This window comes from Grampus griseus, assembly GCF_964374135.1.
Source record: "Grampus griseus genome assembly, chromosome: 5".
Taxonomy (NCBI): domain Eukaryota; kingdom Metazoa; phylum Chordata; class Mammalia; order Artiodactyla; family Delphinidae; genus Grampus; species Grampus griseus.
In genome coordinates this window covers 12,304,480-12,319,174 of record NC_138998.1, presented here as the reverse complement: position 1 = coordinate 12,319,174, position 14,695 = coordinate 12,304,480, and the positions used below count along the sequence as shown (strand labels likewise).

Here is a 14,695-nt window from a genome sequence, read left to right as displayed (position 1 = left end):
CAACAGCATCAGCTCTGACCCCCGCTGAGAAAAGAGGGGTCTTTTAACACAATGACCTATTTTCTAGGCCCCAGAGAGTCAGTCCTGTGGGAAATAGCCTTTGAAATAGAAGTCTCAGTAAAATTCCAAGTGACCCAATAAAAATGTATAGATGCCAGGACACCCCTCTTATTTTATCAGGTTTTAGAAAGAAAAAAGTAAACCACATATTATTTGACCTCGTACATATGTCCTGCCAGGTAGAGGAATTTGTGTTGGAATTATTTCTTTATTACTTTTCCAAAAGCAAGAGTCTATTTTTACCTGTATGTATGTGAAAATCCTCCTGCCTGGCAGCTCTGTATATTATGTTAGAATGAGTCTTAAATGTCAACAGCTTTGCTGGAGCCTTTGTAACCATGGCCATGTCAAGCAGACAGCTTAGGTTATTGAGTTATCATTTTTTAATCACTGGCTCCAAATAGAACTCAACCAAATCTAAGCCTCTGGTCTGTGGACACTTCTATCCAGAAGCTATTTGGAGTTACATTTTTATGAAATATTTTCTTGGATTTTTTTTTTCGTATGCCTTATTCTCCCCCTCCTGCCAGCATTTATCTGATTCTAGAAAATCTCCCTGTCACCTCAACTCCACAGGGAGCTTAGAATCCACCCTCCATCTCAGAGTGATTGTGTAAAGGCTTAAAATGGTTCCCGCTGCTTGACACATAATGAATGTAATGAGCATCTGTTGGCAAACTCTAAGCCCCAGTGCCTCCTTACTGGATTAATGTTGTCATTCTCCTTTCTTCCTTTTGTAAATTTTAATTGGTGTCCAGGTATCTCACGACTTCGCAATCAACTTTAATGAAGACAACCCAGAATGTGCAGGTAAATCACAACGTGAAAGGAAGTCAGTGTTTCACAGCCCTTCCCTTCGTACTTTTCCCATTTTAGTTTCTCTCTCCTGATGCAGTATGTCAGTGATGATTGTCCACAGAGGAGAAGTAGGCTCCCTGGACCCAAATAAACACGCTACTCTGAAGGCCATAACAGAGCAGAGACGTAAGAGCTGGAAAAGACAGAATGCAGAAGAGGTCTTGAGCTTAGAGCAAGAATATTGATTCCAATTCTGGATTCTTCTGGCCAAAAACACCCAAAAAACAAAAAAAATTGAGGGAAGGGTCACGTGATGGGCAGTGATGAGGTACCCCTCCTTCTGCTTTCCAAGCTGTCATCAAGTATTTATTTTGCACAACTTCCTCTCTGTGAAGTAATAAGGAAAGGGGGAAGCGTGGAGATCATGTGACACTTTCATGTTGGCAAAGGATATGCCCTCAGCAACTTCAAACAAGTCACTTCATGGTTTTGTGCCAGAAAGAGCCTTCTCAAAGGTTTTGGTCTGTATTATGTTATTTCCAGCTAGAAATTTCCCAAGACATTCCACAAAATAATGATGATGACTATGATGATAAATTGTATCCTAGAATCATTTTTCCTGATTTCTAAATAATAAATAGAGCCAAGTACACCTGTTGCTATGAAAATGGTAAGACATTTTTGCAGTGGGCTGGTGGAAATGTCTGTGTCTCTCCTCCTTCCTATAGAGGAGGAAGGGGCTGAACAGGATTAATTCAGATCCTGTGGGAGTGTAGAACATCCCGCAGTTTCTTTCACATATTTGGCACTAACTGTCCAAGAACATGATATCAATATCCCCGGGTCTGCACGCAACAACCTATGAGACCAGATCTCCATTCTGCCCTTATTCCCTCTCATCATCCCTCACGCCAAGTTTATTACAGTTTAGGCTTCCCTCATCTCAAACCATTCCCTCTCTTCAACTGTAAGAATGGTTTTCCATCAAAGCAGAATGAAGGACATATCCAGTGTTAACCCATTTCACATCTTAGAATTCACCTGCCTGGTATTTTTGGAAGAGAACTCAGACTTGCTTATCTTAGGCAAAACCTCAAAAACCAAAACAGATAAAGAGCTTCTGTTCAGCATCACTTAACTTCAAAACCAGGCTATGTAATGATTTGGCACCTGTCTTTAGAATGGCAGACTTTGGGGCAGGACAAAGAGAATGAAGCATTTTCAGTCATTTTCATACACATTTTGTTACATGCATGTGTATAAAGGCAGAACAGAGCACAACTTGCTCATCCAAGATGCCCAAAATCTGGTTGGCAGGATGTGGAGGGAAAAAAATCACAGGAGGGGCTTTGTGGGTCTCTCTGGCTTAAAACAGGACCAGTGTGCTGTTTCAGGGTAGAAAGGGGTGCAGGAGGATGATATGAAACAGGGGAAGAGAGAGGTAACACAGGCACAGACACAGAGAGGACCATTTGAACAAAAATCATAGATAATGGGACTGTCTCTGTGGGATCGCAGTTAGAACATTCAGTGTGCAGCCAAGACTTACGCTGGGAGGAGCTACACTAGCAGGGCTGCCTCTTCCAGCAGAGCCCACCCATCATGACCTCTTGGATGGAAGCCCCCCTTAAATGAGGGGTGCCCATGGTGATGGACGTCACTCACCTGTACTACAGTGCCCAGCAGATGACTGTGACCGTCATCTTGCTCATTCATCACACATTTGGGGAGCAGCTGCCATGTGCCCGACCTGCCTCGAGCTCATGAGAAAGAAAGTCACAATTCCTACCCACAAGGACTTTAACATTTGGAGAGATGGTTGTGGGTACACATCCTCACATAGGTGGCCCGGGGTGGTTATGCTAGAGTCAACAGGATGGTGTGAAAATGAGAGGGATGTTAAAGCTGTGAGCATGGCCCTTAGAGCCAGACACAACTGGGTGTGAATCCTGAGTCTGCAGCAAACCTCTCTGAGCCTCAGTTTCTTACCTGTAAAATAGGTACAATGTTGGCTTCATTACAATAGGAGGATCTAATGAAATCTATTGTGTAAGGTGAGACATAAGGGAGACATTGGTGGAAATGATCGCTCTTGACTTGAACCTTTAAAGAGAATGATTTCAGACCAAAATGATTTCTCTCTGAATTTTAAGTTGTAGGGTTGCAAAATATTCCCAATATGAATCCCTTATTTTTGAAAGTATAGAAAAAGATTTGGGAATACATAGGTTTGTAACTGACATTTTTAATGGGTCTAGAATATTCTCTTTGTCATAAAAAGCTTGTTTGTATTCTGTAGCAAACACAATCATTCATTAATAAATTCTTCCCAAGTCAATTTCAAAAAAAAAATAAGTAAAATGAATAAAGAAAATTATTTTAGTGGGAGTGGAGGCAGAGATACCAGCCCAGATGTGGTATTTTCTTTTTTATCTTAAGAACATAGATGTGCTATTGATAAGGACTATTTGGGGGAAGTTAATGCTTCATTTGTGTGTGTGTGTGTGTGTGTTTGATTATAAATATATTTAGGGGGACTATTTAGCTATTGATCTTTGCGAATTCCACCTCAGGGATTCAAGGAGTTGTGGAAGCCTACCAGAGCTGCCTTCCCAAACTCCAGCTCTATGGCCCCACCAACATCGCTCCCATCATCCAGAAGGTTGCCAAGTCAGCATCAGAGGAGACCAACACTAAGGAGGCATCGGTAAGGAGAGAGGTGGTCTACCTGCTAATGGGCATTTACCCATCCTCACCTGGATACTGGCCATAGCACCCATCCCAATCTGACAATAAATTTGCATTTCTACCTGTGTGAGTTTGAAGAAGTGACTTAACCTTCCCCCTGTCCTCAGTCTCCTCACCTGAAAAATAGGGATAATCATGCCTATCTCTGCTGGATTAACATGAGGCTTAGAGATGACATAACTCAAATGTCTGCAATGTTACCTGAACACAGAAGGCCTTCAACAGGGAAAGCCACTATATTCACTGGAGTGTAGGTCATCCTCATAAAACTCATACTCACCTTCAGTTCCTAGGAAGGAAAAAAACTGTCCAAAACTAAGCATGCTTTCCAGTGTACCCAGACTACAGATGGAAGTGAAGTAAAACAATGGGTTATTCTTCCACCTGGTAGTCAAGTGAAGTAACACACAACATCACAGTGAAGGTTTATTTCAGGTCCTATTAGTGGTTTTCTTAAGAAAAATGCAAACCAAGGTTACAAGGCCAAATAGAGTTTGTTTTTTTCCCCTAATATATTAGCCTTAAATATATTGCTGTAATAGCTTTTCTATGCATCATTTTTCAATACCGTCATTATGTCCTATGTCCTTTTTTAGCTGTATGGCATTTTCTCAGATTTAGCAGAATATTGCCAATGTCTGAAATTTTCTCTGTGATTTTATCCTGGGTTCCAAGACACTGAATTTGCATGAAGAATATGATATGCTGCTCCCTTACCTTCTTGTGTGAGCTCATCTGACCCCCTTGCCCTGTGCCTGTGTTCTCAGCTTCTCTTTTGTTAGGATGGGCTGGACCACACTCCCGTCTCATGGCGACCTCTGCTCTATGCACTGCAGCACACACCTCCCAACTATTAGGGACACTGACCTCATACTTATATTCCCTTTCTCACCTCATCACCTATTTTTCCCTTTCTACTGAAGACTCATTCCTATTAGCAAATAAAGCATGTTACAATATCTCTTGTTTCGGTTCAAAACTCTCTCTCAACATTTTACCCTTTAGGTACTGTCCCTCATTTTACTCTCTTTTACAGCAAAATTCATTGAAAGAACTGCCCATATTCACTGCCTCCATCTCTCCTCCCATTGACCCTTCCACCTGTACCACCCAAACTTTGCTCCCCAACACCCCTGTGAAGACCATGTTTGTCAAAGTCAATAGCATCTCCATCTTGCCAAACCCACAGAGGCCTTGAAGCAAATCTGAATCCTCTCAGATGCAAGATTTAGGCATAAGGTTGGACAGGATCAGTATTTAATTTTATTTTTAACCTTTTTTTAAATCACCAGGACTTCAAATTCAAATACTTCAAATAATACCTTGCTCAGAAACCAAATACATAAAATAGATTTTAAGAAAACAGACTATTTTTTCTAAATATGGGCTGAAGGATGGGGTCCAAACTTGTCTATTCTCCTTGACTCCCTTTATACCCAAGAGCATCCAAGGCATCCCTAGGGCTCCCCGGAGCCCAATTTGAACCATCTCAGCCTCCCTGGGGTACCAGGACTCACAGGAGTAAAGAGAATCTGACATAGGTCTGAGTTCTGGACTAATACAAACCAGCATGAGGTTTTGGCTATTACTCACTCCTCCAGGGACAGATGTGTCTGCTCTGAAAGGACAGGTCAGGAAACAGTACTGGAAGCGTCTAATCCACATATCCCCAAATAACTCACTCCTATAGGCCAGGAACACTGATGCTTTCCCCCAGAGGTTTCCATTATCTTTCGAACAGTGTGTGGTCTAGGGCCCCTTGTTATCACTGATTGCTAAGGGTCCTAACCTTGAACCTTGTAGGCAAGTGGTGCCAGGAAGTCTGTGGCTGTAGGATTTTCTCCTCAGTTTTGTGGAACTCTTCTAGAAAGAAAAAAGTGTCCTCTCCTTATGTAAGCAGGACCTCAAGTACATTCAAAGACTATAATATTTCACCCATGAGCACTTTCCTAGCCTGACTTTGGAAGCAAATGTTACTGCGACCTTTATTGGAAATTTCCATCAGGGTTTTGATCCAACAGTCTTCAGCCTATTACCTTTAGCTAGATTAAACCTGGAAGGATCAGGTTCTAGAATCTTGACAGTCTCTTCAGACCAGAGCTTCTTAACCGTTTTTGTTCCATGGACACCATTAGCAGCTGGTGAAGCCCATGGACCCCTCCTCAGAAGGGCCTTTAAATGCACAAAATAAAACATATGTTATAAAATAAACCAAGTATATTGAAATGCAGTTAGCAAAATATCTTTAAATGTTACATAGAAGCATCATAAATATAGTAATAAAATTAAATTATGAGAATTTGTGGCTGGCCTAATAATTCTGTAATTTCTAAGTAGTGTTGAATGTAAATGACACGTTGAGATATTTGCAAACACTGTAAGATAACAGGAACGTATTCTGTGATTTCTATTAGTGACTCAGTCACAAGTACAGTTAAAACTAATTTTATTTGTTAATTATATTTAGAATTGAAAAAAATGATAAGTTTTAGTTAGAGGTTAGTGAAAATAAAACTTTAATTTACCCCAGCTGAACAGACTGCCTGAATTCTTTCAACTCAACAGTCCGCAAGTCTAGGTTAAGAGCCCCTGCTCTAAATGAAAAGCCAGCCACATTCTGCAACCTGTTTTTCAATGGCTTGCTAGGTAAGAATGGCTTTTACATTTTTAAATGGTTGAAAAAAATCAAAAGGAGAATAATATTTCATGGCACACAAAAGTTATATGACATTCAAACTTGTGTCCATCAGTAAAGTTTTAACGGAACACAGCCATGAACATTCCTATCAAGCACTGTCTATGGCTGTTTTCATTCTAACAGGCAGTTATGTCATTGCCACAGACATCATTATGGCCTGCAGAGCCTAAAGTATTTATTATAACCCCTTTACAGAAAATATTTTGCCAACGTCCGCTCTAGACCACAACAACTCTAAACTTTCTTGATGTGGTCGTGTGACTGTCAGGTTGTTTGCTCCTGTGGGTATTGTAGGGGGCAGGTAGAGGAGATCCGTGCCCTGGACCATGAAGGTCGAATCAGACAGGAGTTAGGGGAGGGTGGGGAGTGGACGATGAGGGCACAGAAGTGTGATTCACTCACAAGCCCACCTGATCAGGAATCAGGATGAGTCTCCATCCAGGTGTGGCACCTGCCATGGCCTCTAAGGCACACCCTGGGAAGAGTCATTTCTGGTTTCCTACACTGCTTCCCTCCAGCCCCAGGCCACCAAGCTGCCTCCTTCTGTGCCTTCTCCTTGCAACTCCCTAGCTCCTCAATCACTTCACCCAACTGAAATCTTCCTCCAAATTCCCAGGCCACCTTCTCTGTGAATGTATAAGACTTAAAAAGCATAGGTATGGATGAAAATTGACAATTCGAATGAATTTGAGAATTGATCAACTAGAACTAGGGGTGGGTAGTTAGTGGACATGGAACAGAATTAGTCATATATATATATATATATTTGTTTGTTTGTTTGTTTGTTTTTTTTGTCTGCATTGGGTCTTCATTGCTGTGCACGGGCTTTCTCTAGTTGCGGTGAGCGGGGGCTACTCTTCGTTGAGGTGCTCAGGCTTCTCATTGTCATGGCTTCTCGTTGCAGAGCACAGGATCTAGGCTTCAGTAGTTGTGGCATGTGGGCTCAGTAGTTGTGGCTTGCAGGCTCTAGAGCTCAGGCTCAGTAGTTGTGGTGCACGGGCTTAGTTGCTCTGCAGCATGTGGGATCTTCCCAGGCCAGGGCTCGAATCTGTGTCCCCTGCAATGGCAGGCAAATTCTTAACCACTGCGCCACCAGGGAAGCCCCAGAATTAGTCTTTATATTAAACTGTATGGAAAGCATTCAGGACATGTGATTGTCTTCATCATAGTGTGAATTTCTCTTCTCTCTAATTGCATTTTTGACTGAGTTGTTTTGTTTAAAAACATTTTTTTCAGACTCACAGAGAAAAATGGGAACTCTTTAGCACTGCCAGCCTATATGCAGCTTTCTAAGTGTGAATCTCAAAAACAGATGTTTTCAACATGTGACTATTCTACCTAGCCTTTCACCTTTGAAATGTGGCAACTTGGAATGGTTTCATCATCCCACATTTATTCCCTGTAGATGTAGAACATATTGCAAAGATTACATTAGAAATTCTTTTGGGTTTGGCATGAGCAGCATCTCAGTGACCTCCTTCCCTCCCCTCTCACCTGAGAGGCTGTCATGATGCCTCTAACGACTAAGGACAGTGACGTCCTCCACTGGACCTTCCCTCTCCAGACCCCGTAACCCTTCCCAAGCCCTTCCTGTGCTGATGAGCATGGAGCCTTCTCTCCAATCTCCATCTCAGATGAGTCACCCACCAGCCTGTCCAACCAGGACTTAGAGCAGGAAGAGTCTTCTGCCCACATCCTTGGAGAAGGGCAGCCACCTGCAGGCCACTCATTAGCCCAGGGCACACAGCCTTCAGAGGGAGAGACTGTGACCCTTGCCTTTTCTAGCAGGGCTTTAGCACAGCGCCATCCACTAGAAATACAGTGAGAGGCATGCAGAGATTTTAAATTCTCCAGTAGCCACATTTTAAAAAGTGAATAGAAGCAGGGAAATTAATTTTAATAATATATTTTATTTAACCCAGTATAACTAAAACATTATCATCTTAAGAGGTATTCCATATAAAAATTATTAATAAAATATTATACATTCTTTTTTTTTTGTACTAAGTCTTCAAACTCCAGTGTGTATTTTATACTCACGTCATCTCAATTTGGATGCTAAATTACCATGGAAAATACTTGATCCTTATATAGATTTTATAAGTTGATAATTGAGAAAGTGGATTCACTTATTTATAGTTGTTACAAACGTACTTAAAAGATTTCCAATAACTCAATCGGGTATCCACTTTTTAAAGTTAAATTTAAATTCATTCAAATGAAATAAAATGAAAATTTCTGTTTCTCCATTGCTTTCACCACATTGCAAGGGCACCATAGTTACATGGAGCTGGTGGCTACTGTAAATATTAGGCAGCTCGGCTTTAGACTCTTGCAAATCTCCAAGCTGAAGAGGACCGTATGAATGATCTAGCCCCACCCCTCATTTGAGAGATGAAGAGGCTGAGACCCAGAGGAGTTAAGGGAAAATTCCCAGCATCTCAGAGCAAGAGGCTTTGAAGCCAGCCCCCCTGACTCTTCTGCTGCTCTGTCTACACCCTGTGCTTTGTAACCATCACTAAGGTGATTATTAGAATTAACCTGCAATTACTGTGCCTGCCTTTAAGCTCCATTCATCCTAAGTCTTCAGTGTTTAGGGTTGTCAACACGGGCACTCAGGAAAAGTCAGTTGTCATTTGCTGTGGTCAGTATGCACCGGAGCCGCCGGAGTGTGTAACTGGCTTTGTCCTTGTCTCTCCCTCCTCTCCATCCCCATCGTCTCCTGGTGTCCCACCGATGGCAGCAATACTTCATCCTGCTGATCCTGACTGACGGGGTCATCACAGACATGGCCGACACGAGGGAGGCCATCGTCCATGCCTCCCACCTCCCCATGTCGGTCATCATCGTGGGAGTGGGCAACGCAGACTTCAGTGACATGCAGATGCTGGACGGTGACGACGGGATTCTGAGGTCGCCTAAGGGAGAGCCCGTCCTTCGCGACATCGTCCAGTTCGTGCCCTTCAGGAACTTCAAACACGTACGTATATCTCAGGGGCTTCCCCTGGGAGAGCAGAAGCCCCCCCCCCATTTTTCCACCAGTGTTCGTAGTGAAGCAATGCCAGCTGTCCCTGCCTGGGCCAGGCCGATTCCCACCCAGGACATGTAGAGCTTGGGTTGCTGGAGAAAGAAGTATAACCTGAGTCAGTCATGCTAACTATGTGGCCAACATTTCATTGGAGCTTGGCCTCATCCACAGAATTTAGGGTCTCCAGTGTACCCAGGACTGCCATGTACAGTTGGGCAGGTTGTTCCCTGCTCAAGGTTGCCTGGCTGAAGTAGCAAAGAGCTGAAATTCGGCCTTGGTTCTCCTTGTCAAGCCATGTGCCCTGGCAGAGGTCTGTGTTTGCCTTGGCAAAGTATATTTTCAAAATGATAGAAACATAAATCCTGTATAAACGTACAGTAAGCAGCATCAAAGATTTATTCAATTCATTAATGAGGGAAACAGCAAGATAATAAAGTTAGTTTAAAGGATGATATTAAACAGTTGTTTGTGGTCAATAGGGGAAAATGCTGGAATAAGTTTGCTAAGGCAGAATCAAAACTGGTTCATGACCCACAGGGTTAAAAAAAAAAAGTTTTCTGATTCATACAGTTTCCCTCTGGGATGGCCGTGGCCCTGAAGAGCCCTGCAGAGCCTCCCCCACTGTGTCACAGGCAGCCCCCTGTGTTCTTTTGTTCCATGCCCCAGTGAAAGCTCCCACAAGTGTGTGGGCAGTGAGCCTGGGTGACTCACAGAGGGCAACTCTGCTACCGTAGCCCATCTTCAACTTACCCAAGGGGAGGTTTCCAAGCCCCCAAGTTGTCTGCACAGGACAGCAAGGTGGGGCATCCTCTTCAAGTTGGGGTGTGCTGGAGCTGAATCGCCCACAGTTGTGTTCATCATTGAAACCACTTGCTCACATGGTGCCCAAGATGGGGGGAGGGTGTTCTTCCAGACTGTGATGTCCCACCCCGTCTTGTCAGCTTGACAGAAGTACCACAGGACTGACCACCACCTACAGCGTTGCCTGAGTGAAGAGGGCTCCAAGAGCTTCTCCAAACCACCCTCTCCCCGCCCCCTACAGACACACACACACACACACATGCCACGGGGCCATGCACTGTTGCAGCCTCCACCCCGCCCCTGCTCTCCCTCACACACCTGCAGAGTGCCTGCTGTGTACTAGCACTGGCACCACAGTGAGAGGAGGAGCCATGGGGCCCAGCCTCCAGGAATTTACTGGAGAACTGCCCGGTTGGGACACAGGTATCCACAGAAAACTCACACCAAGCGATCTGTGGGCGATTGAGGTGGGCCACCCTGTGGCTACAAAACTTCGGAGAAGCGGCTGGAGCTGGGACATAAGGAGGACAGACCTTGTAGAGTGGGCAGGGAGGTGAGGGGCACCCGTAACAAGGAAGTGCCTGATTAGGGCGAGGAAGGGGGCTCACTCACTGCCCCGCTGCTCCAGGCTCCCAGCTCCCTGTGGTCCACTAGAGCAGAGTACCAGGAGTTTAACACCCGCCTTAGCTTCCTGAATTTCAAATTAGATTCTGAGAACCATTTCATTATCCAAACTAATCTATTCTGAATTCAATAAACCATAAATAAAACTCAAGGTGAGGCACTGATATCATTTCATATAGCCAGGAACCCATGAATCGCCTTTTTCCGCTCTGCATGATAACTCAGAGCTTCGGACAGGGCAGAGGCTCTGAGCTGTGTGGCTTGGGGCAAGTTACTTAACCTCTCTGTGTCACAGACTTTCATCTGTAAAATGGGGCAAATAACACACACATTGGAAAATTAGAGGTGGGGCTTATATAACGCTCAGCACAGCGCCTGGTGCCTGTAGGTAGTTAATAAATGTGACTTTTATTACTGTTCTTGCCAGCTACTTTCATATTTTTTCTGCCTTATCCCAAGTTAATGGACCTCCAGGCCCTCTCTGCTCCCCAGAACCACCAGCACAGATATGCAAAGGGCGGGAGTATCATTGGGAACTGTGCTGTCCAACACAGTAGCAAAGAGCCACATGTTGTTATTTAAATTTAAATTCATTAAAATTAAATTTAAAAATCAGTTTTTAGTCACACTAACTACATTGCAAGGACTCAGTGACAGCACGTGTCTGGTGACTACCACATTGGGCAGTGTAACTACAGGATACTTTTATCATCTGAGCAAGTTCTGCTTGACGTACTGTTCAGGAATATTTTTGTCTTCAAATAACAGCAAATCCATCTCACAGTGGATTACATGAGTGGTTCTTAACCAAGGATGATTTTTCTCCCCAGGGGACATTTGGCAATGTCTGGAGACATTTTTGATGGCTACTTGCATCCAGTGGGTAAAGGCCAGGGATGCTAGTAAGCATCCTATGATGCAGAGGGCAGTCCCCACACAAAGAATTATCAAATATATCCAATATATCAAAATTGCAATAGTGCCAAAATTGAGAAACCCTGGATTATATAAGTACAGATATACTTTTCTCGTGTAGCTAGATGTTAGGGGCTGGTGGCTGCTGACATTAGTTTTTTTCAATGATTCAATAGTGTCAGGACCAGCACTTAAGAGATTCTTTTTGTTATTCCCTCACAATGATAAAATGGTTGCCATAGCTCTAGAAATCATATTCTAGTTCAAGGAAAAAAGAAAGAAGAAAGAGAAACAGAGCCAGTGATGTCTGTTAAAGAGCTCCAAGAAACACCCCCCAGGAAACTCCCACTTGGGTCTCAAACAATGAAATTGGATCACATGGCCATCCCTAGATGCCAGGGAGACTGGGAAGTCAAGTCTTTATCTTTCTAAACTTTGTGTGAGCAATGACCAGAGAGAAAAGGGAGGAAATGACTATTGTGTCTTCCCCAGTGTAAAAGTGGGCCATGATCTAACACATGACCCTGAGCAGTTATTTATAAAATAAAAGAGCATTCATGGATACCAATGTCCAACATACTATGGCACCTTCAAAATGTGAGCAGTCGCTTTAGAAACACTCCTCACTGTGTTTTCAGATTGTTTTTAAGGTACGTGTCTCTTACATTTTGAGCCTCCTAAAAACTCTGAGATAGGGGCTTCCCTGGTGGTGCAGTGGTTGAGAATCTACCTGCCAATGCAGGGGACACGGGTTCAAGCCCAGGTCTGAGAAGATCGCACATGCCGTGGAGCAACTAGGCCCGTGAGCCAGGACTACTGAGCCTGCGCGTCTGGAGCTTGCACTCCGCAACAAGAGAGGCCGTGACAGTGAGAGGCCTGCGCACTGCGATGAAGAGTGGCCCCCCCACTCGCCACAACTAGAGAAAGCCCACGCACAGAAACGAGGACCCAACACAGTCAAAAATAAATAAATAAATAAAAATTAAAAAAAAAAAACACTCTGAGATAGAATGAATTCCTGTTCTTTCCTTTCTTGTCTCAGAATATCGGGGCTTAGCAAAGTTGAATGGCTGAGTGACAAGCCACATAGGAAGGAAAGAGCTAGAAACCTCGTCATCTGGCATTTAGTCCAGCCCCCTTTCCTTCAGGACTTTTCCAGAGGGACCTCAAACATTTCTCTCTGCTTCAAATTTCCAACCTCTTCAGTAATTGCTAACAATGAGGTTCAGGCAATCTTATTTGCCCAGTGGCTGGGGAGTTAGTAGTGAGTGCCAGGGTCAGAGGTCAGGCCCAGCTCTGCATGAGTCCAGAGTCCATGCAGAATATCAACCTCTACCTTTCTCTGCCCCAAGGCCTGCAGTGAGTCCATAATGCTGATATAAGAAAGGCTACATAAATTAGCACAGTATTCAAGACTCTCCATCACCTGGCCACAAGCTCATTTTCCAACTGAATGCCCCACCAATCCTGCATCCCCAACACACACACACATACACACACACACACACACACACACACACACACACACACACTCATGCACTTCCTTTAGAGCCCCATCAGATGACTCACAGTCCCTAGAATGATCAAATGCCAATCCTTTCCTTCTCCCTGTTTCAAAATATACCCAATGTAAATGCCATCTCTTCTTGGAAGCCTTCTGTGATTTCCTCCAAGATGCCTTAGTCTTAGTTTTTTGTGCTCTGGTCACACAGTGTCTGTGACTCCCTAGAGCAGTGCTTCTCAAATTTCAATATGCACAGGAATCACCTAGGCATCAAGTTAAAATGCAGATTCTGATTCATTAGTTCTGGGATGGGTCTAAGATTTTACATTTCTAACAAGCTCCCATTGATGTGATCTGCTGGTCTGTGGGATGTATCATGTTCTGCCTCATAGGAGGGTTAATTTCGGCCCCACCACGCTCCCCTCACATGACTGTAACTTCCTAATGGCAAGAATCATAGACCCTATAAACGCTCGCATAGTGCCTGGAACATAAATAGGTGTATGGATTTGAATGTAAATCAGACACAAAACTGCAAGGCAATTCTTTCTGCCATCCAGTGTTCACCCATCCTCAGATATGAATAGTTTTATATTTTGAAACAGACATGAAAAAATGTAATTATGAAATTAAAGGTTCATTTTCCAACAATCTGACAACTCTTGCTTGGAGTAGACACTGACAAGTACAGAATGAATGATGAATGAATGAATGAATGAATGGGACCAGCTGCTTAGAGCAGGACTCAAGTCTTTTAGGCTGATTTGGGTCAGATTCCCTTGGCCAGGCGCCAAAGTCACTGTGATTTCTTCTTCCCTGCAGGCATCTCCAGCTGCCCTGGCAAAGAGCGTGTTGGCTGAAGTCCCAAACCAAGTCGTGGACTATTACAATGGCAAAGGGATTAAGCCAAAATGTTCATCAGAAATGTATGACTCTTCCCGGACACTGGCTCCATGAAGTCTACACACTTTTACAGAGTCCTTGAATACTATTCCTGCTGATACTTAATACTTCTATTATCCTGTACTTAAAAAGACACAAAGGTACACATTTAAAAATAGCACGTTTTGGTGATTTTTAACTAACTAACAATTTTTTTTGCATGTGTAGCCCTGAGGCCTGGATCTGCTAAGCCCTTGTATTGTTAAAGACTTTTTACAAAGAAACACAGATAATTATAACTTACTCTTTACATTACAGCATGTCGCCTTGATATAAAATGTTATCTGTATCTGTTTTTTATACAGGTTTGTTGAAATTTTGCTAAATTTCTTATTATCTTTACACTGTAAAGCATTTTGAAACATTTCTTGAACGTTGATAGCCAAAACATATTTGGTTTTATCTGCTACAGGATGAGAGACTTTTTAAAATGGCAGATGCATGGACTGTATTTTGCATGTTTAAAATAAAAAAAAAAAAAACCATGCTGTTTTTGCAGTTGTCGGCCATAATTCTTCCCTGCTGAGAATGGTCCCTCCACTGAAAAAGGGGCTTATCCACCTAGAGGTGGTCTTCT

General features: G+C 43.3%; 1 protein-coding gene across 1 annotated transcript in view; it reads left to right on the top strand.

The window, feature by feature from the left end:
• The window catches only part of CPNE4 (copine 4), a gene marked incomplete at its 3' end in the record, with an annotated part of 584,378 nt that extends 570,245 nt beyond the window's left edge, over nt 1-14,133 (top strand). The window contains exons 13-16 of the mRNA XM_082655513.1: nt 819-870; nt 3,432-3,565; nt 9,048-9,284; nt 13,999-14,133. Of these exons, the coding sequence (XP_082511639.1) occupies nt 819-870; nt 3,432-3,565; nt 9,048-9,284; nt 13,999-14,133 (558 nt within the window). The remainder of the gene's footprint in view (nt 1-818; nt 871-3,431; nt 3,566-9,047; nt 9,285-13,998) is intronic.
• Between the last annotated feature and the right edge of the window lie 562 nt (nt 14,134-14,695).